Source organism: Suncus etruscus, chromosome 3, assembly GCF_024139225.1.
Source record: "Suncus etruscus isolate mSunEtr1 chromosome 3, mSunEtr1.pri.cur, whole genome shotgun sequence".
In the NCBI taxonomy this organism is placed as follows: Eukaryota; Metazoa; Chordata; class Mammalia; order Eulipotyphla; family Soricidae; genus Suncus; species Suncus etruscus.
Window position 1 is genome coordinate 44,184,890 of NC_064850.1, and position 21,843 is coordinate 44,206,732.

At 49.6% G+C, this 21,843-nt stretch overlaps 1 protein-coding gene across 5 annotated transcripts in view; it reads left to right on the forward strand.

Annotated features, from left to right (window-relative positions):
- PPP2R5C (protein phosphatase 2 regulatory subunit B'gamma) overlaps window positions 1-21,843 on the forward strand; it is a 90,461-nt gene that overhangs the window by 21,519 nt on the left and 47,099 nt on the right. For 2 of the 5 annotated variants that reach the window (XM_049769824.1, XM_049769822.1), the window contains exon 1: window positions 14,037-14,220. The exons of the other annotated variants lie outside the window; for them this stretch is intronic. In XM_049769824.1, coding sequence (XP_049625781.1) covers window positions 14,127-14,220 — 94 coding nt within the window. In that variant the 5' untranslated portion in view covers window positions 14,037-14,126. Of the gene's footprint in view, window positions 1-14,036; window positions 14,221-21,843 lie in introns of those variants that run through there. 5 annotated transcript variants of the gene reach the window in all.

Here is a 21,843-nt window from a genome sequence, read left to right on the forward strand (position 1 = left end):
CTTTGCTCCATTTAGGATTCCTTGCTCCTTTATCAAAAATTAGGTGATTGTATGTCTGGGAAACCCTGGAGACTCTACCAAAAAGCTTCTAGAAACAATAGACTCATATAGATATGTGGCAGGCTACAAAATTAACACACAAAAATCAATGGCCTTTTTATACACCAATAATAATAGGGAAGAAATGGACATTAAGAAAACAACCCCGCCGGAGAGGTGGTGCTAGAGGTAAGGTGTCTGCCTTGTGAGCGCTAGCCAAGGGAGGACCTCGGTTCAATTCCCCGGTGTCCCATATGGTCCCTTCAAGCCAGGGGCAATTTCTGAGTGCTTAGCCAGTAGTAACTCTTGAGGATCAAATGGGTGTGGCCCAAAAAACAAAAAACAACAACAACAACAAAAAAGAAAACAACCCAATTCACAGTAGTACCACACAAACTCAAATATCTTGGAGTCAACTTGACTAAAAATGTGAAGGACTTATACAAAGAAAACTATAACACCCTGCTCCAAGAAATAAGAGAGGACACACGGAAATGGAAACATATACCCTGCTTATGGATTGGCAGGATTAACATCATTAAAATGGCAGTACTCCCCAAATCATTGTACAGATTTAATGCAATCCCTCTAAAGATACCCATGACATTCTTCAAAGAAGTGGATCAAACACTTTTGAAATTCATTTGGAACAATAAACACCCTCGAATAGCTAAAGCAATCCTTGGGAAAAAGAATATGAGAGGCATTACTTTCCCCAACTTTAAACTGTATTACGAAGCAATAGTTATCAAAACAGCCTGGTATTGGAATAAAGACAGACCCTCAGATCAGTGGAATAGGCTTGAGTACTCAGAGAATGCCTTGGTGATCTTAATCTTGTCATGCAAGGTCAAGGGTCCATCATCATCTCATCCTGTATATTCCCTGGTTTTGTTTCTCTCTCTCCCACAGATGAATGGGGTCTTTGGGATTTTCCCTTCTCTCTCTGACCAATTTCCCTGAACATGACACTGTCCAGGGGCTGGAAGGTACCACCATGGGCAAGACATGTCAGTACTCTCACAATGTATATGGTCCCCTGAGCACTCATGAGTGATTGCTCACACAGAGCCATAAGAAAGCCCTGGTTCAAGCCTTTCACTTTCCACCAGAAACTAAAACAAAAACATGGGGCATCCCATACAATCCCCATATGTCTGGTAAGATTAATTTCTGAGAGCCATGAATAAGCCCTGAAAGCTACTGGGCATCGTCAAACCCCCCCTCCAAAAAAAAAAAAAAAAAAAAAAAAAAAGAACCTCAATAAAACAAAACCACATCATCCCCTATTAGATTGAAAGGCAAAAATTCACTTCCTCTTAACTGTGCCACCATCAATTGCCTGTGCCCCACGTTGTCTTTCCTTTCCTTGAATGTTTGGTTGTTTTTACTCCCTGACTATTGTCCTACGTGCTAAGGGAACTGATTGTTGCAAAACAGCCCTTAAGATGGCCTTGGATGGTGGATGGAGGCCTTTGTTCTTAGGTCCCAGCCACGTGGCTCCAACCCCCATTAACCAGCGGGTCTGGGTTCAGGAAAGCAACGGGTATTGAACTCACTCACAGGCAGGCTTCCAAAGAGATAACATCTTTATTGCCCTGGCCACAGATGTGGCTGCTAACCATTTACGCATGCCCTTCTTAGCTAGCTCTGCATCTTACTTCTTTCACTCATGTCACCTCCAACCTCCATCCTGGCAAAAGACCAAAAGCCCTTAATCCTCTCTGGTCAAAGCCTTATCTAACCTTTCTAAGACTCCTCCCAGGAATGAGCGGGGTCTTGCAGGTAAGATCAAGTTACCTGTGAAGAATAGGGGGATGAGGCCACACCGATCTTTTCTTTATTGAAACCTATCTTTTCAGATTGATGTTTTGGGGGTAGATGCCAAAAGGTAGAACTGCTGTATCCTATGGACACACTGATCTCACTTTTTGGGGGGGCCATGCCCAGCAGTGCTCAGGGCTTCCTGGTAGTGTTCAGGAGACCATAAACTGAGCTGGAGACTGAGCAAGAGTTGGTCAAGTTCAAAGCAAGCACCTTAATGCCTCTCCATCCATACCAGTCCCACTTTTCTTAGAAATCCTCCTTCCTCACACACCGCCCCCCATCACAGTGGCTGTTTCCAGTCTCTTTAGTACAGGCCATCCTCACAGGTTTTGTATAAGATAAGCTATTCTCATTATTGTGATTGCCATTATTCTGATGATAAGGAATATATGCCTTACTGGCCATCTGTTTTCTAAGAATTGTTTGTTCATCTCCATACTTTGATTGTTTTGGGGTCATACCAGAGGATACTCCTGGCTCTGCATTAAGAATTGTTCTCAGGGGCCGGGCGGTGGCGCTCGAGGTAAGGTGCCTGCCTTACCTGCGCTAGCCTAGGAGACGGACCGCGGTTCGATCCCCCGGCGTCCCATATGGTCCCCCAAGCCAGGAGCGACTTCTGAGCGCATAGCCAGGAGTAACCCCTGAGCGTCACCGGGTGTGGCCCAAAAACCAAAAAAAAAAAAAAAAAATTGTTCTCAGCAGTGCTCGGGGACCATATGGGGTGCCAGTAATCAAACTCAAATCATGCCAGGCTTACCATGCAATTTATACCCAAAGTAATATTTCTCTGGTACCTCTTTTTTTTTTTTTTTTTTTTTTTTTTGTGGGGGGAGGGAGCTTGTATCTGGTAGTGTCAGGGCTTATTCCTAGCTATGCACTCAGAGAAAGATCCTAAAAGGGTTTCTGGGGACCAGATGAGGTGCTGGCTGGAAAACCTAGGTCAGCCATGTGCCCTACTCACTCTACTCTCTCTCTCTCTCTCTCTCTCTCTCTCTCTCTCTCTCTCTCTCTCTCTCTTTGGCCTCTCTATTTAGAAAAGGTAAACTAGGGTTGGAGTTACACTACAGCCTTGTAGGTAGCCAACTCAGCTTTAATGGCTGATACCACATATGCCCCCTAAGAACAGCCAGGAGTGACCCCTGAGCAAAGAGCTAGGAGTAGGTTCTTAGCACAGTTGGGTGTTTTCCCCCTCCAAACAATAAATAAATAAGCCCAAGAAAGCGAAGTAGCTGACTACAAAATACATAAAAATTTGTTGCAAAGAATGAATTAGAGGAGAAGAAAGTAAAAAGCCAACCCCATTTAAAATAGTGTCCAAAAACCCTAAATACCTATGAATCAACTAAACAAAGGATATAAAATTGTCTTTTCCATCAAAAACTAAGTCACTGTTGAAAGAAATAAAATATGTAACCAGAGAATGGAAAAATAGTCCATATTTGTGGATTAGAAGAATTTACATCATCAAAAGGACCACCCTACATAAAGCATCACAGAGATTCAACACAATCCTCATCAAAGTTCTTCAAGGAGTTACAGCAAACACTACTAAAATCTGTGTGGAATCATCAAACACCCCCAAATAGACAAAGCAATTCTGAGAGGGGAAAAAAAAAAAAAAAAGGATGAGCTTTAATTGCATTTCCTAACTTTATATTTAGCAAAAAACTATAGTAATCAAAATGGTGTGGAACTGGAATAAAGACCAGATGCTAACCTCTGGAATAGAGGTGAGAACCCATTTATTTGCAAAGTGGATTCAGGAAAGCCTCTTCAACAAATGAACAGCCACGCACACACGAATACAACCCCCACTGTTTTCTGAGCCCCGGTACAAACATTCACTTGAAATGAGTCCAAGGGCTGGATGGAGACCTAAAGCCACGAAGCACACAGGAGACAATGAAGGTGAACTGTTAGTGGCCTTGGTGTGAATGGTGATTAGTGTCTGAACACACAACTCCAACCACAAGAGAACAAAGGGGAAGATGAGTAGTTGGACTAAATTAAGTTGAAAAGCTTTTGTGCCATAGAGCTGAAAATAATACAGGGTACAAGGTATTCACCTCACATGTGTCTGTGCTGGCCTTAACCCTGGTTTGAATCCCTAGTATATAGAGTCCCATGTGAACCATCAGGGATCATGCACTGGCCTAGAACCAGGAATATCCCTGAGCACCACCAGATGTCACCCAACCCCTAAAAGAAAGAAAAGCTTTTTTCTAGCAAAAGAAAATAATACTTTACTTGATGGGAGAAGATACTGATATGTAATATACCTATTAAGGGGTCAGTACTCATATAGAGAAATGCATGCAACTTTTCCCCTAACTTTTTCAAATACTGATCTACAAAGTTGTTTATGCTACCTGTGTTTCAGGCATTTACTATTTCAACACCAATCCTACCACCAGTGTGACTGTTCCTCCACCACTGACCCCAGTTTTTCATTTGCCCTCTTAGCATGCACCAAGTAATTTATTTTATATTGCTTGTTACAGCAACATGGAAATGGAAATATCCAAAAATAGTTCCGTAAAGGAAAGTTTGTGGAAATTGTTGTATCTCACCATGGGGTCATGGAAGTCATTGAGGGTTTGTTGCTAGTTGAGACTTCTGTTTCATTCTCTTATTGAGCTTAGTGGGCTTCTATTGCTACTTTCCCCCTTTTAATTTGCTGTGCCCCTACTGGACTATCAGTGTTAAGTGTTAAATGATTAGGAGGTGTCATGTGACCACATCTGCAGCTGCACGCTCCAGGAGCCCCAAAATCTATAAACCAGGGATGATTCTTGGGGCTGAAGAGATAGCATGGAGGTAGGGAGTTTGCCTTGCATGCAGAAGGATGGTGGTTTGAATCCCGGCATCCCATATGGTCCCTGCCAGGAGCGATTTCTGAGTGTAGAACTAGGCGTAACCCCTGAGTGCTGCTGGGTGTGACCCCCACCCCCGCAAAAAAGAAAACACACCTTAGTCCACACCTTTCCCAAGGAGTGTTTTCAGCCTAAAGACCCTTGTACTGGGGAATTTCAGTGGCGTGGCATCTCTTCTAATATTCATTGTGAAACAGTGAAGTTCAAATGTTTATATCGTGGAGACTGTGGGTGCAGCTGATGGGGCTTCAGCAGGGTAGAAACTCTGCCTGCCCCCATTCCTAAGAGTGCCCCAGGGTCTTTAGCCCAAAGACTGTTTTATTTATGAATTTAAATAGCATGGTTTCTCTGAAGAAATTAGTCATAAAGATGTAGATGGGGCTGACTGTGTGGTGTTGGCTGTGGGCTGTAGTTGTGGCTGCTGGGGCTTCCAACAATATGGAAGGGTGGGGGAAGATTGCCAGTTCCCACTCTGAGAAGGCCCCAGAGCTTTCAGCTCAAAGACTGCTATACCTGGGAGTTTTATCATCTTTCAGTCTCTGAGTTTCAGAACTCATATAATTTAACAAGGATAAAACAAAATAAATGTTAAATGTACTTATTTTGGTTTTGGGCCATACCCAGCAGCACTCAGGCATTACTCCTGGCTCTGTACTCAAGAATCATTCCTGGCAGGCTCATATGGGATCCCAGGGATAGAACCCAGGTTGGCTGCATGCAAGGCAAATGACCAACTTACTGTGTTATAGCTCTGGCCCCAACAATAAATTTTTAAAATAAGGTTAAGGGTAGGTGTAGAGATGCAGCTCACTGAAGTGCTTTGCATTCAGAAGGTCCATGTTATAAGACTAAAGAAATAATACAGTGGGTAAGGCACTTGCCTTGCATCAGCCAACCCACATTCGATTACCAGCACCACAAAAGGTCTCCTGATCCTTGCTAGAGAGAATTCCAGAGCATAATAGGGTGTGGCCTCGGAACCAAAAATATATAAAAATAAGTTTAAAAACACATAGATGAGCAGCAGGCAAATTTGAAAAAATGTCTTATCACTGGCCATTGGGAAATGCAAATTGGTACAAAAAATGCTGGGCTAAAATAATAGTACAGTGGGAGGACATTTGCCTTGCATGTAGCCAACCTAGGTTCAATCTCTGGCATCCCTTATAGTTCCCAAACCTGCCAGGAGTGTAGACAGGAGTAACCCCTAAGCATCACAGGGTGTGGCCTCAAAACAAACAAAACATAAATCCTGCCTGGCACTCCTAACAGTAACATGTCCAATCTGTCATAGCAAACAACAGAGGTGTGGGAACAGATTCTCGGCCTGTTTGTGGAAGGGTGAATTGATGCAACCATTTAGGAAAATACCAAGGAACTTCCTCAAGAAGCTAAAGATAGAACCATCATCTAATCCAGCATTCCCGCTTTGGGGTGCTTATCCAAGGAATCCAAAAATGCTCACACACAAAGTTCTTCCCTCCTAGTATCTGTTGAAGTGTTTCTTTGTAAGAGCTAGAATTGGGGAGCAGAAGTGCCTGTCAGGACAGGGTTGGGTGAGGAAGGTGTGCCCTGTTGCCCAGTAGAAACAATTCAGCTTAGACAGAAAAATGAACTGGATGAAGGCTGGGAGATTGTGGGCAGTGGCAGACAGGATACACAGAGGGTGACTTCATGTTCAGAATGAGGAGGTTGGCACGAAACCAAATGAGCTGGTTCACACCTGACCTGTCATGTGTATTCATACCTGATCTCGTGTGTTTACTGGCATGATTAGTCATGTGTGTTCAACCTGATTTTATGTTTAATGACATGATCTTCTGCCATGTGGATTCACACATGGTCTCTACATGTTTACTGACATGATCTCAGCCACATGTGTCCACTGACACACTCCCCTTTACATGTTTACAGTCCCCCTTGCTGCCACATTTGCTCCTCCCTGTCCCAGCCCCTTCCTCTAATCTGGGTCTGTGGCTGAGCAGCCGCTTCTGGTCAGATTGTTCCATCACTTCCCCAGAGTGGCTTTGACTTTTATGAAAATGTCGTGTAGTTATTTTAGTGGTGCTGAAAACTGCCGGCAAAAAAAAAAGGGGGGGGGGGGGCCGGGCGGTGGCGCTGGAGGTAAGGTGCCTGCCTTGCCTGCGCTAACCTAGGACGGACCGCGGTTCGATCCCCCGGCGTCCCATATGGTCCCCCAAGAAGCCAGGAGCAACTTCTGAGTGCATAGCCAGGAGTAACCCCTGAGCCTCACAGGGTGTGGCCCAAAAACCAAAAAAAGAAAGAAAGAAAACTGCCGGCGATGGTCAGGACCACAGAGCCTTGGGACTGTAGTATTCTGGGCGTGGCTGACAAAAGTGTTTTCACTATCCTGCTATTCCAGAAAACTGGGGTATTTAGGTGGTACAAATGTATAGTTTGCAATGATCCCTTTGGCATGGAGATGATATCTGGGACTTTAGAATCATAGATAAGAATGGGATGGTCTCAAAAAGATGACACTTGGATGACTCAGGAATCAACCTAGGAGAGGAAAGACTGACACTGAAAATTACACCAAGAAAACTCAGATACCAGAAAAAGTGTGGTTTCCTCAGGAAATACGTGCTTACAAGTAGAGGACCCTGAGTTCTGTCCTGGGCACCCCAGGCCCCAAATTAATCAATGGAAAGATGGAGGCTAGAGAGAGAGTACAGGAGGAGTAGTCAGGTGCTTGTCTGGCACATAATTGACCCACGTTTAATCCCTGGCACCATCCGTCCCCCCAAGTCCCACCAGAAGTGACCCCTGATTACACAGAGCCAAGGGAGTACCAGATACCTGAGCACCTCTGGAAGCAGTTCCCCAAACAAAGAAAATATAAATAAAAAGGGAAAAAAATGAAAAGACATCCCTAAATCATCTACAACTCCAGTACTTTTCCTATCAAAACTCCAATGGGCAATTTTTTTTTAGGAAAACAAGTTTTAGGAGAGACCCTAAAATTGACTTGGGATCCCAATGAAAATCCTATAAGGGCCAAGAAATCTTGAGAAAGAATCAGCATTTTGTCAAGTTCACATCCCACCTGCTCCCAGCAGCCCTGCTACCTCCTGTCCCAGGTACCACAAGCAACCTCTCTCTCCTGAGCACAGGTGAGGGCGAGTGTGAAAATGCCACAAATGATGTGGGCCCTGACAAACCTGGGCATGACTGAAGAGTATGAGCACTAGTAAGCGTTGACCAGTTGTGTGTGAGAAACTCCTGCCCCGTCATCATCACAGCAACTAGAATGCAAGGACAGGTGGAGAATGGTAAATAAAAACAGAGAGAGAAGATGGGGGGACAGCAGTTGGTTGTGACACACAGTGAATCCCAGTTGAGGCCCTGGCACCACCTACATATCCTACCCCAAGCTCCTCCAAGACTAAGCCCTGAGCACAGCCAGATGTGGGCCCCAGGCCAAAGTCAATAATATAGAAAAAGAAGAAAATTGGGGTCTTAAATCTGCTAACTGCAAAAATACCAGGATGCTGGCATTAGCCACTCACCTAGAGCAGAGAGCCCCTCAATAAATGGTTATGGAACTGATCTCATTCGACAGAGGAAAGGACAGTCCTACTGCAGATGGGGCTGAACATGCTAGTGGTTTCCAGACAAAAGATGAAGTTGAGTTGTGCCCTTAATGCCAGCTATAAGACAAGCCCAGTCAGGATTCAAGACTCACATGTCTAACTGTAGGGAGTATGAGTCTGTGAGCCCCTGGGAGGAAATTGAGGCTGAGTCTGCTGGTACTCTTGGGTGTGACTGTGAGCACAGGCAGCAGAAGTGAAAGTGGAGACGTAGGGTTCGTCTCAGTTCAGAATCCTGCATCAAAAGACTCTGGTAGGCCGGGGTGCCCCGTGTGCGGGGTCCCGGCCTCTGCCCTTGCTCTGTGATCCTGGGACATAACTCCCATAACCCATCAACATGAAAAAGGATATGTATATCAGCAGTGTGTAAATGTGACCCTGAAAGTGGCAGGAAATAACAGACAAATCATCACCATTAAAGGGTCACTGCCCAGCATTTAGAAAGGACTCACCAAGGTTCATGGCCACTCAACAAGAGGCAGGCAGACAGCCAGCCTAGAAACTGCCTAGGATGAGGCAAGGGACAGTTTTTTGCATTGGTGCTATGGGTACCATAGGGAGGAGCATGGCACCTTGCAGAAAAGTTCAGATGGGCTTGCTCTGGGATGCGCAGAACTGAAAGCAGGACTCAGACTAGTGAGGTGCTGGCCCAGGAATGAGGGCTGAGCCAGCTATGCGCTATCAGCAAGGCACAGGGTACATTAAGCCTCAAGGCAAAAGGACAAGACCTAGGTAGATGGTACAGGAGGTACAGCGAGGCCTGAGTTAGCCCCAGACTCCAGAGCACTGCCAAGTGTGCTCCCCTGGAAACAGAAAGAAAAGAAAGATTTAAGCAGCAAATATAGGGCTGGAGTGATAGCACAGTGGGGGAGGGCTTTGATCATGGCCCACCAGGTTCAATCTCTGGAGTCCCCCAGACCAGGAGTCCCCCAAGTCCCACCAGAAGTGATTTCTGAGCACAGAGCTGGGAGGAAACTCCAAAACTAAAAACAATAAACAAAAAACAAATAAATAAAATGTTAGGTGAAGGCCATTTTGAGCAAGGGATATAGCTCAGAGGTGAAGTGTGCGCCCAAGATGTGCGATTCTGGTTCTTAATTCCAGAAACTGCAGTAGTAAAATGATTAAGACTCCGAAAGGGGGGCCGGAGAGATAGCATGCAGGTAAGGCCTTTCATGCAGAAGGACAGTGGTTCGAATTCTGGCATCCCATATGGTCCACTGAGCCTGCCAGGAGTGACTTCTGAGTGTAGAGCCGAACGCTGCCAGTTGTGACCCAAAAAACAAACAAACAAACAAAAAAGAATCCAAAAGTAAGGAGATTCATTCTCTCACTTCCAATGACAGGGCAACCTGAGGACACTTTTCTGAGTGTAAGCCAGTCACAAACATAGAAACAGGGATTCCACTTATTCTGTTTGAGGCCACTGTCAGCCACACTTAGGTCTTACTCTTGTCTCTGTGCTCAGGGGACCATGCAGGATGCAGGGGATCAGACCCAGGTTGGCCTTGTGCCATGCAGACACTTACCCCTGCACTCTCTCTGGCTTGGTGTTTATTTTTTTTTTAATTTTTGTTTGTTTGTTTCATTTTGTGTCACACCTTGCAGCACTCAGAGTTTACTCCTTGCTCTACACTCAGAATCGCTCCTGGAAGGCTCGGGGGACCATATGGGATGCTGGGATTCGAACCACCGTCCTTCTGCATGTAAGGGAAAAAAGCCCTGCCTCCATGCTATCTCTCCCGCCCCTCTGGCTTGGTGTTTATATTTGGTTTTGTTTTTTGTTGTTATCTTTTCCTTGTTTACTTTTTTTTTGTTTGTTTTTGGGCCACACCCAGAGGTGCTCAAGGGTTACTCCTGGCTGTCTGCTCAGAATCGCTCCTGGCAGGCACGGGGATCATATGGGACACCGGGATTCGAATCAACCACCTTTGGTCCTGGATCGGCTGCTTGCAAGGCAAACGCTGCTGTGCTATCTCTCCGGGCCCTGGTGTTTACTATTTTAAGTAAACATTTTCACACTGTGGTGCTATAATTTACGTTCAGAACGGATTCCCCGAGTAAAATTACAAATTACTTAGAGTCTTGATACATATTGCTCAGTTTTTCTGGACAGATCCCAACAATTTGTAGACTAGTTAAGCAGGATTATAATGTGCTTGTACCAGTGTTGAATAGTTACTATTTATTAAGTTACTGGTTTCATAGGTGAAGAAATATTTTTTCTTTTTTTGTTTGTTGGTTTCTTTGGGGTTTTGGGTCACACTCGGCAGCGCTCAGGGGGTTACTCCTGGCTCTACCCACAGAAATCGCTCCTGGCAGGCTTGGGGGACCATATGGGATGCTGGGATTCGAACCACCGTCCTCTGCATGCAAGGCAAACAAACACCTTACCTCCGTGCTATCTCTCCGGCCCCAGAAATATCTTTTTATTCATTCAGTGAGCACTTACAATTTTTCTGGAACCAGAATCATCCCAACAGGAAAGTTTTTGGTTTCTTTCCCTAATCAATAGTAACTAGTATCTTACATTCTTGTATAGTTTTCTTTGAGGGAACAAACAGATATTTGTAGTTTTCCATCAGAGCAGTTTCCCTTAGGATTTAATTCAGTGTTTATAATCATTTTGTTTTATTTCATTGATTTTTTTTTTAAGGCAGGGGAGCTGGGAATCAAACTCAGGGCTTCCACATGCATAAATGCTCTTAACACTGAGCCATGTCCCCTGCCCTCTTTCCTGCTGCAAGTTTTTAAGTGTCCTTTTTCACTCAACATCCACTTCCCTTTCTTCTTAAAAAGTTGTGGAGATAGGGGAGTGGGGGTAGGAGAGCCCAGATGTTGTTAGAGGGCCAAACTCCTTTGACAGTGCTGGAGGGCCAGACTCCCTTGACAGTGCTCACATGCTTCTTGCTTTCTCTTCATTCTATATGAACATTAAAATGATTTTGCCAAGGACCCTCTGACTTTGACTAGAATTATGTTAGCACTAGAAATCAATGGGGAATCAACATCAACACATCTCTAATGCTTCTAGTTAGAAACCCCTTATTTTAATCTATTCCGTTGTTTTGTTTGCTGGTTTATACTTGAGGATATTTTCCCTCAGTGATTTCCAGGTCTGGTCTTTGTGTTCTTTTGTTTTGTTTTGTTTTTTGGGCCACACCCGTTTGATGCTCAGGGGTTACTCCTGGCTAAGCGCTCAGAAATTGCCCCTGGCTTGGGGGGGACCATATGGGACTCCGGGGGATTGAACCGCGGTCCTTCCTTGGCTAGCGCTTGCAAGGCAGACACCTTACCTCTAGCACCACCTCACTGGCCCTGGTCTTTGTATTCTTTAATTTAATTTGTAATTTTTATATTCTTTTTACTATAGTGGCTAGAGCAATATTATCGAGGGGAGGCTGCTTGCCTTTCTCACAGCTGACCTTAGTTGGATCCCTGGTATCCCAAGTGGTCCCTTGAACACTTGGAGAGATTTTTGAGCTCAGAGGCAGGAGTCACCCTGAGTACCATTGGGTGTGCCAAGAACATCATCATATACATGGTGTCCAGCGAGTGTAGCAGGATGGCTACACTGTCCAGTTGAGAGTGATGTGAGAACATCAGGGGAAATACATCCAGGGGTGTTTAGGTATGAGCTCTGAACAGTCAGGTGTAGTCTAAAACCTTTCTGTCCCCAAAAAAGTGTCTTTAATATATGTGTAGTTTTGTTTTATTTTGTTGCCACACCTGATGATGCTCAGGGCTTATTTCTGACTCTGCACTCAGGGATCACTCCTGGTGATGCTCTGGGGACCATATTGGATGTTAGATATTGTTTTTGTTTTGTCTTGTTTTTATTTTGGATTTTGGGCCACATCTGGCAATGCTCCAGAAATTACTCCTGGCAAGTTTTGGGGACCAAATGAGATGTCAGGGATTGAACCCTGGGTCGACCACGTACACGACAAACACCCTTCCTACTGTGCTATTGCTCTGGCCCAATGGATGCTGGATAGTGAACCTGGGTTAGCCACAGGCAAGACTAGCACTCTTCTTGTACCATCTCTCTGGTTATGTATGTATAGGCAGACGGACAGTGTTTGGTCCTCTCTGACTTGCTTTGGCTTTTTTTTTTTTTTTTTTTTTGGCCTCACCCGGCAGTGCTCAGGGGTTACTCCTGGCTGTCTGCTCAGAAATAGCTCCTGGCAGGCACGGGGGACCATATGGGACACCGGGATTCGAACCAACCACGTTAGGTCCTGGATCGGCTGCTTGCAAGGCAAACACCGCTGTGCTATCTCTCCAGGCCCAAAGTTTCTTTTTTTTTTTTTCTTTTTCTTTTGTTTTCTTTTTTTTTTTTTTGGCCACACCCATTTGACGCTCAGGGGTTACTCCTGGCTATGCGCTCAGAAATCACCCCTGGCTTGGGGGGACCATATGGGACACTGGGGGATCGAACCGTGGTCTGTTCCTTGGCTAGCGCTTGCAAGGCAGACACCTTACCTCTAGCACCACCTCACCGGCTCTTTGGCTTATTTTTTACAGGCCATTGATGCGGTTGTAGGCTGGGGTGTTGGGGTGAACTTTTATAGAGGAGACTCGCCCCTCTGAGTATGAGTGAGGGAGTTAAGACCCTTCCCTCTGCCTGCAGATTTGTCTGTTTATTTTCATTTGGGATTAGCATTGACATTTCTGAGTTAGGAGGTCACATCCAGGGACATTCAGGACGTGCTGCTGATTCTGTGTTCAGGCTTGCACCCAGGGAAACACGCAGTGCTGAAGATCACACCCAGACCTCCTGCAATGCAAAGCCTATGTGCAAATCGGTTGAGTTGTGGCACCAGCATTTGGTCTTCTTGGAAGTGGAGCTTAGAAATGATTTCTCGTTGGAGCAGGTTCTTTTTCTTTGGTTTATGGTGCGCAGGGGTCATTCCTGGCAGGCTGAACTCAGGTCACCACGTGTGCAAGGCTAGGCAAACTCCCTGCTATAGCTCTCTTGGCCCTGGAGCAGTTTTTGTCATGAACCTTAACCTTTCCTAGTTAGGTTTTTTGTTTTCTTTCCTGAGAAAGAAGATCTGACTCAAAGCTGCTCACAGACAGCCCCTAAAAACAGGTTTTTAAACTTAAACGTTAGGGAGTCAGGGAGATAGCTTAAGGAATCTGACACGGGCCTGGAAGGTGAGGCCCCTCAGTCATTTGGAAGGTGGTGCCTCGTTGGTGGCACTCCTGGGTCTTTCTCTGCACGAGAGACCCCCCAAGCCCCTCGAGCGACAAAGAGACAATGGGTGCGAGCTGGGGGAAACAAAAGTAACTTCTGACAGCTTGAAGATACAAAAAAGTTAACCTGCGGCTTTTTTATTTTTATTTTTTGCCCCAGCAGTGGTGTGAATGATACTTTCCAAAAGCCCATCTGTAGTCGCCAGGGACACCCTCCGCCTTACGAAGAGTGCAGTGCGGGGACCCCGCCCGCACCCCCAAGTTGCCCGCCGGACCCGGGAGAAACGAGGTCCAACAGGAGGCTGGTGGTGACGCCGGGAGGCAGGGAGAGGCGCGGGGGAGCCGGGGCAGCCGGGCGGGCGCGGGCTGGCGCGGGCTGGCGCGACGGGGGCGTGGCTGTCAGTGACCACGCCCTCTGGAACCCGCCCCTCGCGGCGGCGGCGACCAGTGGGCGCTCAAGGCGCGTGTGCGTCACGGGTGCGTCCGTGCGCGCGGGGAGGGGCTGGGCGGGGCGCGCGGTGCCGAGAAGATGGAGGCTGCGCTCCCGGCCTGAGGAGGCCGCCCGGCCCGCGCCTCCATGTTGACATGTAGCAGAGCGGCCGGCAGGATGGTGGTGGACGCGGCGGGCGCCAACGGGCCCTTCCCGCCCGCGGCCCTGCTCCACATTCGCGGTGAGTCCCGGACGCGCGCGCGCCGCCGCCTGGCCCGGCCTCGCCATTGTGCGCCCGCGGAGAGCAGGAAGTGCCCGGCCGCGCCCCGGGAGCCGCGCGCCCCGGAGAGCTGCTCGCCTGCCCGCGGGGCCCGGGGATGCCGAGCGAGGGGCCGCGGCTCCCGTCCCCCCCCACCCCCCAGCCGCTCCTGGCCGCGCTGATGTCAAAGGATGTGAAGTCACGGCGCGGGGAGTGCAAGGAGGCTGGAGTCGGGGGGTCCTGGGAACCCCCACCTCTCGGACCCGGAGCCTGCCCGCGCGCGGGGAACGCCGGGTCGCTGTGCACCACCCTCCCCGAGGCGCCCCCTTCGCCGCGGGCTCCCCGCAGTTGGAAATGGCAACAAGTTCCCTCCCTGCGCGTCTGGAGGTCACCACCGGCCTCCCCGGGCCTGCGCGCAACGCGGGGTTCAAGATGGAGCCAGCCCGCACCCCCCACACACACACCCTGTCCAGGGATCCGTGCACACACCGCGGCCGCGGAGACCCCCCCCCCCTCCCTCCAGCCCCTAGCGCTGCGTGGACGGGAAAATGGTGCGGAGCCGCCTCCGCTTGCGCTCCGGGCGCCGCTGTCACCGGGGCCGGGGCCGGACCTGTCGGGAAGGGCGGGCCCCCCACCTCCACCCCCCCCCCCCGCCAGGTGACTAACAGGACCGGTGACTAAACGCCTCACCGACGAGACAAGCGTGTTCAGGTCTGGGTGGACCCGGGCCGGGCGGCCGGGCCCCGTGAGAACCCCAGGGGTGGTGCGTTCCCCTCCGACCCAAGCGAGGTGAAGTAAGCGGCTGCAAGCAAAGGGCCGCCGGGACAAAGGTGGGGAGGCCCACAGGTGAAGTGGGAATCCACTTTTGTAGTGCCCGCAGGGACCGACACCCCCCCCCCCCCCCATAGTGAGGTTAGGCCAGCGGCTGCAGAAGCGAGTTTGCATTCAAGCTAGTTCTTTAGCAGCCCTTGGGCCCTCGTTGCACGCCCAGGTGTGTGTGTGTGTATTGCTTTCGAGGGGTCCTACGAATGTTTTTCTTTGTAAACTTTCTGATTTTAATAGCTTCTTAATATTCTAGTTTTTGGTTTTCTTTTTTTAAAGCGGTGAGTTTCTTCCGATGTGGAATCCTTTGGTTTTTCTTTCGGATGATTTTGTGTTATTGTAATCCAAGACCCCGTGTTTCAGGGCTGGTGGGAAGGATAGAAGGACCTAGAGTGTCCCTTGAGGGACCTACAACCAGCCTCTCAATCCAGCAGTGAAGGGACCAACTCCTTGGTCCTGAGCTTCTCTTAGTCCTTTCCAGAGCCCTTCCTGAGAACCTTGCAGGCTCCGTGGTTTTCAGCAGGACACGTTTAAGCTCCATCTGAGGCTGGGCAACTGGCTCAGGCCCACTCTAGACTCCCAGAGGAGTACGAGTGACCCTGGGGAGACCTTCCTGGCCTCACTATGCTTCTGGGACCTGGGATGTGTGCCCCGAGGGATGGTTGAGGTGAGTCTGGCTGAGGCTTCTGGGCTTGAGCTCTGCTGCTGCCTGTTCGCACCTTCTACCTTTCAGCACCCCCAAGCTGCATGTTCTCTTGGGAATCTTTCCCCAAACCCTCTCTAAGACCAGACCAGTGTCTGCAGGACAAGATGGCCTTTTCCCCAGCCACTTGATTCGTTGGCTTCCATCAGGCTGTGTTGGTCCTGGAGTTCACTCCCAGGTGCGCCTCACACATTACCGCCTGGCCCTGCCCACACTCGCCAAGCTGGGTCCCATCCTGCCCTGGGCAGCCTCTCAAGGCTGCAGAGCTTCTGTGTGAGCCCCAGAATTGGTGTGAATTGGTCGGCCTGGCTGAAGCCTCAAGCGGGTCTGTGCTCTGTGGCCCCCAGCCCTAGGCACTGCCAGCGTTTTCCTTTGCTGTCTATAGAAGGGAGCATATGGCTGCTGGGGGCTGACACATTTCCAGAAACCAGCCTGACTGATGGCTGTGGGCGTGAAGGTATCATGGCAGTGGGCAGAGGGCAGGCTCCACCGTGAGCACTTAATGACCAGTTAGGAATTGGAAAGGTGGTGCTGGGTGTGGTCTGGGGGTTCTGCAACCCAACTCCTTCCCAGTACTGGCCTTCTCTCTGGAGTTCAGTGGCGTTGGTACTTTATTTATTCTTGGTTTTTTTTGTTGTTGTTGTTTGTTTGTTTGTTTTTGCGCCACACCCGGTGATGCTCAGGAATTACTCCTGACTATTCGCTCAGAAATCACTCCTGGCTTGGGGGACCATATGGGACACCAGGGGATTGAACCAAGGTCCGTCCTAGGCTAGCGCATGCAAAGCAGATGCCTTACCACTTGCACCACCGCTCCAGCCCTGGCATTGGTACTTTCTGTGTGTACCCACTTCTCAAGGCAACATGGTGTGAGGAGTGACCCTAAAAAGAGTCAGTGCCTCCATCTTCCCAAGTTCCTACAGCTCTGCCTCTTCACCAAGAGTGCAGTGGGGGGATCCCCAGAACAGGTCACCCAGACCTCTCCTGTGCTACAAGGTGCAAAACTTAGACAGCAGGTTGCCTGGCTGACCTCGCATGCCATGTAGGGAGGGACAGTGGGGCCCTACAAATGCCCTACAAGTGCCTCACCTGCCTAAGGGGCTTTGCCTGCACATCTCACCTGTAACCCCTGCTGTGACCTCAGCCCCAGCCCTGCTTGCTGAGTTCTTCTCTCAGCCCTGCCCTCAGTGCTGTTTCTTCTCTGCCCCTCTGCTGTGCTGGGCAACCACCCTCATGAGCAGTGTGGGGAGGGTCTGCTGCTCCCCTTATTTTTTTCCCCTGGAACTTGGTCTAGTGTCCGCTAGAGGTTTCTTCAGCTTTTGTTTGGTTTTGGACTGTACTTTGTTTGTTTTTTTTTTTTTTTGGGGGGGGGGGGCCACACCCAGCAGTGCTCAGGGGTTACTCCTGGCTCTCTGCTCAGAAATACCTCCTGGCAGGCACGGGGGACCATATGGGACACCGGGATTCGAACCAACCACCTTTGGTCCTGGATCGGCTGCTTGCCAGGCAAACGCCGCTGTGCTATCTCTCCATGCCCCTGGACTGTACTTTGTTTTCGGTTTGTGACTGTACCCGGTGTTTGGTTTTGTACTCTAGCTAGTGTTTGGTTTCAGCTGTATCTAATATTTGGTTTGGGGACTGTACCGGTGTTTAAGTTGGGGCTAAACCGGTGTTTGGTTTGAGCTGTATATAGTGTTTGGTTTTGGACTGTACCGGTGCTTTGTTGGGATTCTACCCAGTGTTTGGGCTGTATCTAGTGTTTGAGTTTGGGCTATACCCAGTGTTTAGATTTGGGCTGGACCTGTTGCTTGTTTTGGGCTGGACCTGTGTTGCTTATTTGCTGTTCCTGGTTCTGTGCATGGTGATAGATCACTCTCCATGGGCTTGATACTCAGGGGACCAAGGCCCTCACATACACAGCTGGACCCCCATGATTCCTGCCTCGGACCAAAACAGAGCCTTGAGGTTTCTTCATCGCAGTGGGCTGGTTCAGCATTCCCACTCATTCCTTCATAGTTTCATAGGGTAAGGGATGCGTGTTACGGTTCCTGGTCATATCTACAGTGGCAATACATGACTTGGCCCCCACGGGACCTGGTGTCTATCCAAGCGGGTCCCTGTGTGGATTATGAGTGCTTGGAATATGGTGACAGCAGGTATGAGCTGGAGTACAGGGGGACTAGTCTTTCTCGGGACTTGAGCCATTGAAAACCCAACCTCCTGCTCTAGTTTCTTTTATTGGTTGGTTGGATTTGGGTTTGGGGCACACTTGTCAGTGATCAGGGCTGAATCCCAGCTCAGTGCTCAAAAAGCCCCAGTTGCCATTGTTAGGGCCTTTTTGTGATGCCAAACAAACCTGTTCCTAGTTTAGGATTTTAAAAGAAAGAGGTGCCCCCTCTCCCTGGATGAAGTCAAGGAGAGATCTGATGGGCAGCCTGTGACCCATCCTGGCTTTCTGGGGCAGACTCGGGTCCACCGCTTCGTGCCAAGATTGTCTCAGACCCTGGCACACAGGGCTGGGGATTGGAGCCTGATGCCTCCTGGGGGTCCGACAGATGATTTTACTTTAAAACTAATGTTTGAGCTTTTAAGTACCCCCAGCCCCTCACCCCCATTTAGAACCTGGAGAAACTTCCCAGAAACCATAAGGAGGTTCTGTGAGGAGAAAGGCCCAGAGACACTGAGGCTGAACCCTACACCCTGCTCATATCGCCCTCCCCCCTCCCTGCCAGCTCCCCACAGGGCTGCCCATCACCCAACGCCCTCCCCCACGGGACTTTCTCTGATGGTTCTCATAGTGTTTTGTTTTTCCTTTTTGGGCCACACCCGGAGATGCTCAGGGCTTACTCCTGGCTATATGCTCTGAAATCGCTCCTGGCTTGCGGGACCCTATGGAATGCAGGAGATTGAGTTGCGGATGGTCCTAGGTTAGTGCATGCAAGGCAAATGCCCTACCGCTTGCACCACCGTTCTGGCCCCCCTCATCGTGTTTTTTATTGGTCTCAAACTGATAACCTGTGGGGCTCATGGAAGACTGCTCAGGGTGCCAGGAGCTTACAAGGGGGGGGGCCCTTTGGGGCTCTAGGTTAGACCAGGGATTCACTGAACTCCTTTCTGGGGTGGGGCAGGAACCCTGGATGTCCCCCTGCTTATCGAGGGGGGCCACAGTCAGCATCTTCTCTGGGTCACGTGCCCTCCCCAGCTACCCACCACAGAGGTGGTGCTCCTTAGCCCCGGTATCTGTCCATCCATTTCACCAGCCACTGGTCTCCCCTGCAGATACACATCTACTCTCCTTTTTTTTTTGTTTTTGTTTTTGTTTTTGGGCCACACCCAGTGACGCTCAGGGGTTACTCCTGGCTATGCGCTCAGAAGTCGCTCCTGGCTTGGGGGACCATATGGGATGCTGGGGGATCGAACCTCGGTCTTTCCAAGGCTAGCGCAGGTAAGGCAGGCACCTTACCTCCAGCGCCACCGCCCAGCCCCACATCTACTCTCCTAACCCATGTGCTAAGGCCTCTGATCTCAGCATCTTCCATGGGCCTGCACCTGTGCCCCAACTTGCCACAAGTCCCACTTCTGCTCTAGAACCCTCTTCTTGGCCTGCTTTGGCCCTGCAAAGAAAAAGCTTTAGCCAGACACAGCGTGAGGTGTAGGGGGTTGACAGCCTCCTCCAGCCTTCCCCTTCAGTAACCACCCCCAACGTTCAGTCTGTTTTTTATGTCCTGGCAGCCCAAAGGGGCTTTAGTTGTCCTCACACACTGTGCTACTCTCCAATCTGCTCAGCAGTGTGGCCCCTGACCCTGAGCCGATAGCCACTCGGTTCAGTTCCTCTGGAGACTGGGATTTGGGATCAAGGCTGTTTGTATTAAGTGGGGTCTCTGATAGAAACTTTAGTGTTGGGATTTTGCTTGTTTTCTTTTGGAACAACACCTAGCGGCACTCAGGTTACCACTGGCTCTATGCTCAGGAATCACTCTTTGTGGGCTCAGGGGACCATATGAGATGCCAAGGATCAAACCCAGGTCGGGTGTGCAAGGCAAGTGCCCTCTCCACTATGTTATAGCTCCAGCCAAGGTAGTTGGTTTTGTTTTTGGGCCATACCTGGCAGTGCTCCAAGTTTACTCTTGCCAGGCTCAAGGGACCCTTTGGGATGCCAGGGATGAATCCAGAGGGTCAGCGGCGTACAAGGCAAACACCCTTTTTTGCTATCACTTTGCTATCACTCCAACTCTGTGTTGTTGTTGTTGTTGTTTTTAATAACTTGCTGCATTAGGGGCCTGGAGATATAGCACAGCGGTAGGGGACAGATGGTGGTTCAAGTCCCGGCATCCCATATGGTTCCCTGTGCCTGCCAGGAGCGATTCCTGAGTGCAGAGCCAGGATTAACGGTGGTTCAAGTCCCAGCATCTCATATGGTTCCCCGTGCCTGCCAGGAGCAATTTCTGAGCGCAGAGCCAGCAGTAATGCCTGAACACCACCAGGTGTGACCCCCCCAAAAAAAACAAACAAACAAACAAAAAAAAAACTTGCTGCATTAGCATTTCTGATACTAGCCAGTGACTGAACCGTCACAGCTCTTATGCCCAGGACTGCTTAGCACTATCAGGAGCCCACTGCACCTCCAAGATCTGAGCACTTCCTTGTGTTGGCTCTTAGAGGTCCCATCTGACTCAGCTTGTTTCTGCCATGCTTTTCCCATTGTGTCCATCCAGACTTTCCCTGCCCTTAGCACACACTGTTTCGTTCCTGTGTGTGTTTGCTCCTAGACACTTGCACCATCTGCCCCAGGTACACCCTGTTTTCTGTGGCTATGCTGGTGTCCCCTGTGGGATTTTGGTGTCAGCTCTGGCACTCAGGCCCCTGTCTTGGGGGCGCCTGATAACTTTAAGGATGCTCCAGCTTCGATTCCCAAAGGCACCTTCCTGTTGCCTTCCTGTGCCACATGGCACCATGGCCCCCCTTCCCCGTCCTGACCATGTGTAGGCTTCACCTTCATGTACCCCTCATTGTCTCCTGGAGGCCCCTTGGGGTGTGGTCCCCTCTACTTTGGGAACATCTCTCTTTTCTGAAGGGACAAAAACCTGGCAATGTCTGCCAAGGGACACAGGAGCCTGGCAGTCCCAGGGAGACTGTGTTGAGGTACCCTGCCTTTCTCCAACTCTGCTTCCTGCTCTACCCCTGCTTGCTCTATCCTTGTGGGCTCAGAGGCCCCTGGACTGTAGACTCCAGGGGCTAGTCCCCAGCAGGGATCAGGGAACTGTGGGGCCGCACAGGAGCAGGTGACCTGGCTGTGAGGCTCATCCCCAGCAGGATCCTCTGTTCCTGCTGAATGTCAGCACTGGGTACAGGTCTCCCTGATTCTGGAACAGTGCAGTAAACTCCTGTCCCATCCCACCGACATGCCTGTGTGGGACAAGGTTCTGTTCTCGGCCGCCTTTAAGTCCTGCCCAAGTGCTGTCGTCTTGTCCCTGTCACAGCTCCCTGGGGAAAGCGTCTCAGCATTGAGCAGGGTTCACACCATGCTTTCTTCTAGAGTCCTGACCCCTTCATGGTGCTTCCCACCCCCGAGGAACCTCTTGGTACAGCCCGGCATCTATACTTTTTCTTTTCTCCCCCAAAATAGACCCACCCCAAAATTCCAAATTAGCCAAGCTGCCCATGAATAAGTTACCAGGTCACAGCTGCCCTTGACCTTCCTCTAATGACTAGAGGATTCCTTTTGGGGGAGTAGGCACACCAGAGATGGGGCAGGGAAAGCACCCAGACCCAGCCAACTGGCTCTACAGTTTCACCAGGTTCCATGGCGCCTCATTGTTTGGGGTACTGATGGGCCAGAGCTGGAGCTTCCCCTACCGCTGAGGGAAGGGCTGGGCTGCTGGTATCAGAACGAGTTTCTGTGATCATGCTGCTGACAGCACAAGGCCTCAAAAGCCCCTGGTGCTAGCGAGGCCATAGACACTGGCACCGCATCTGGACTTGGGCTCCTCAGGAGAGCACTGCATTTGAGGGGTGGGATGGTCGTTGGGGAGGTCACTGGACAGTCACTATTGTTTCTACTGTGGCAGTCATCCCCCAAG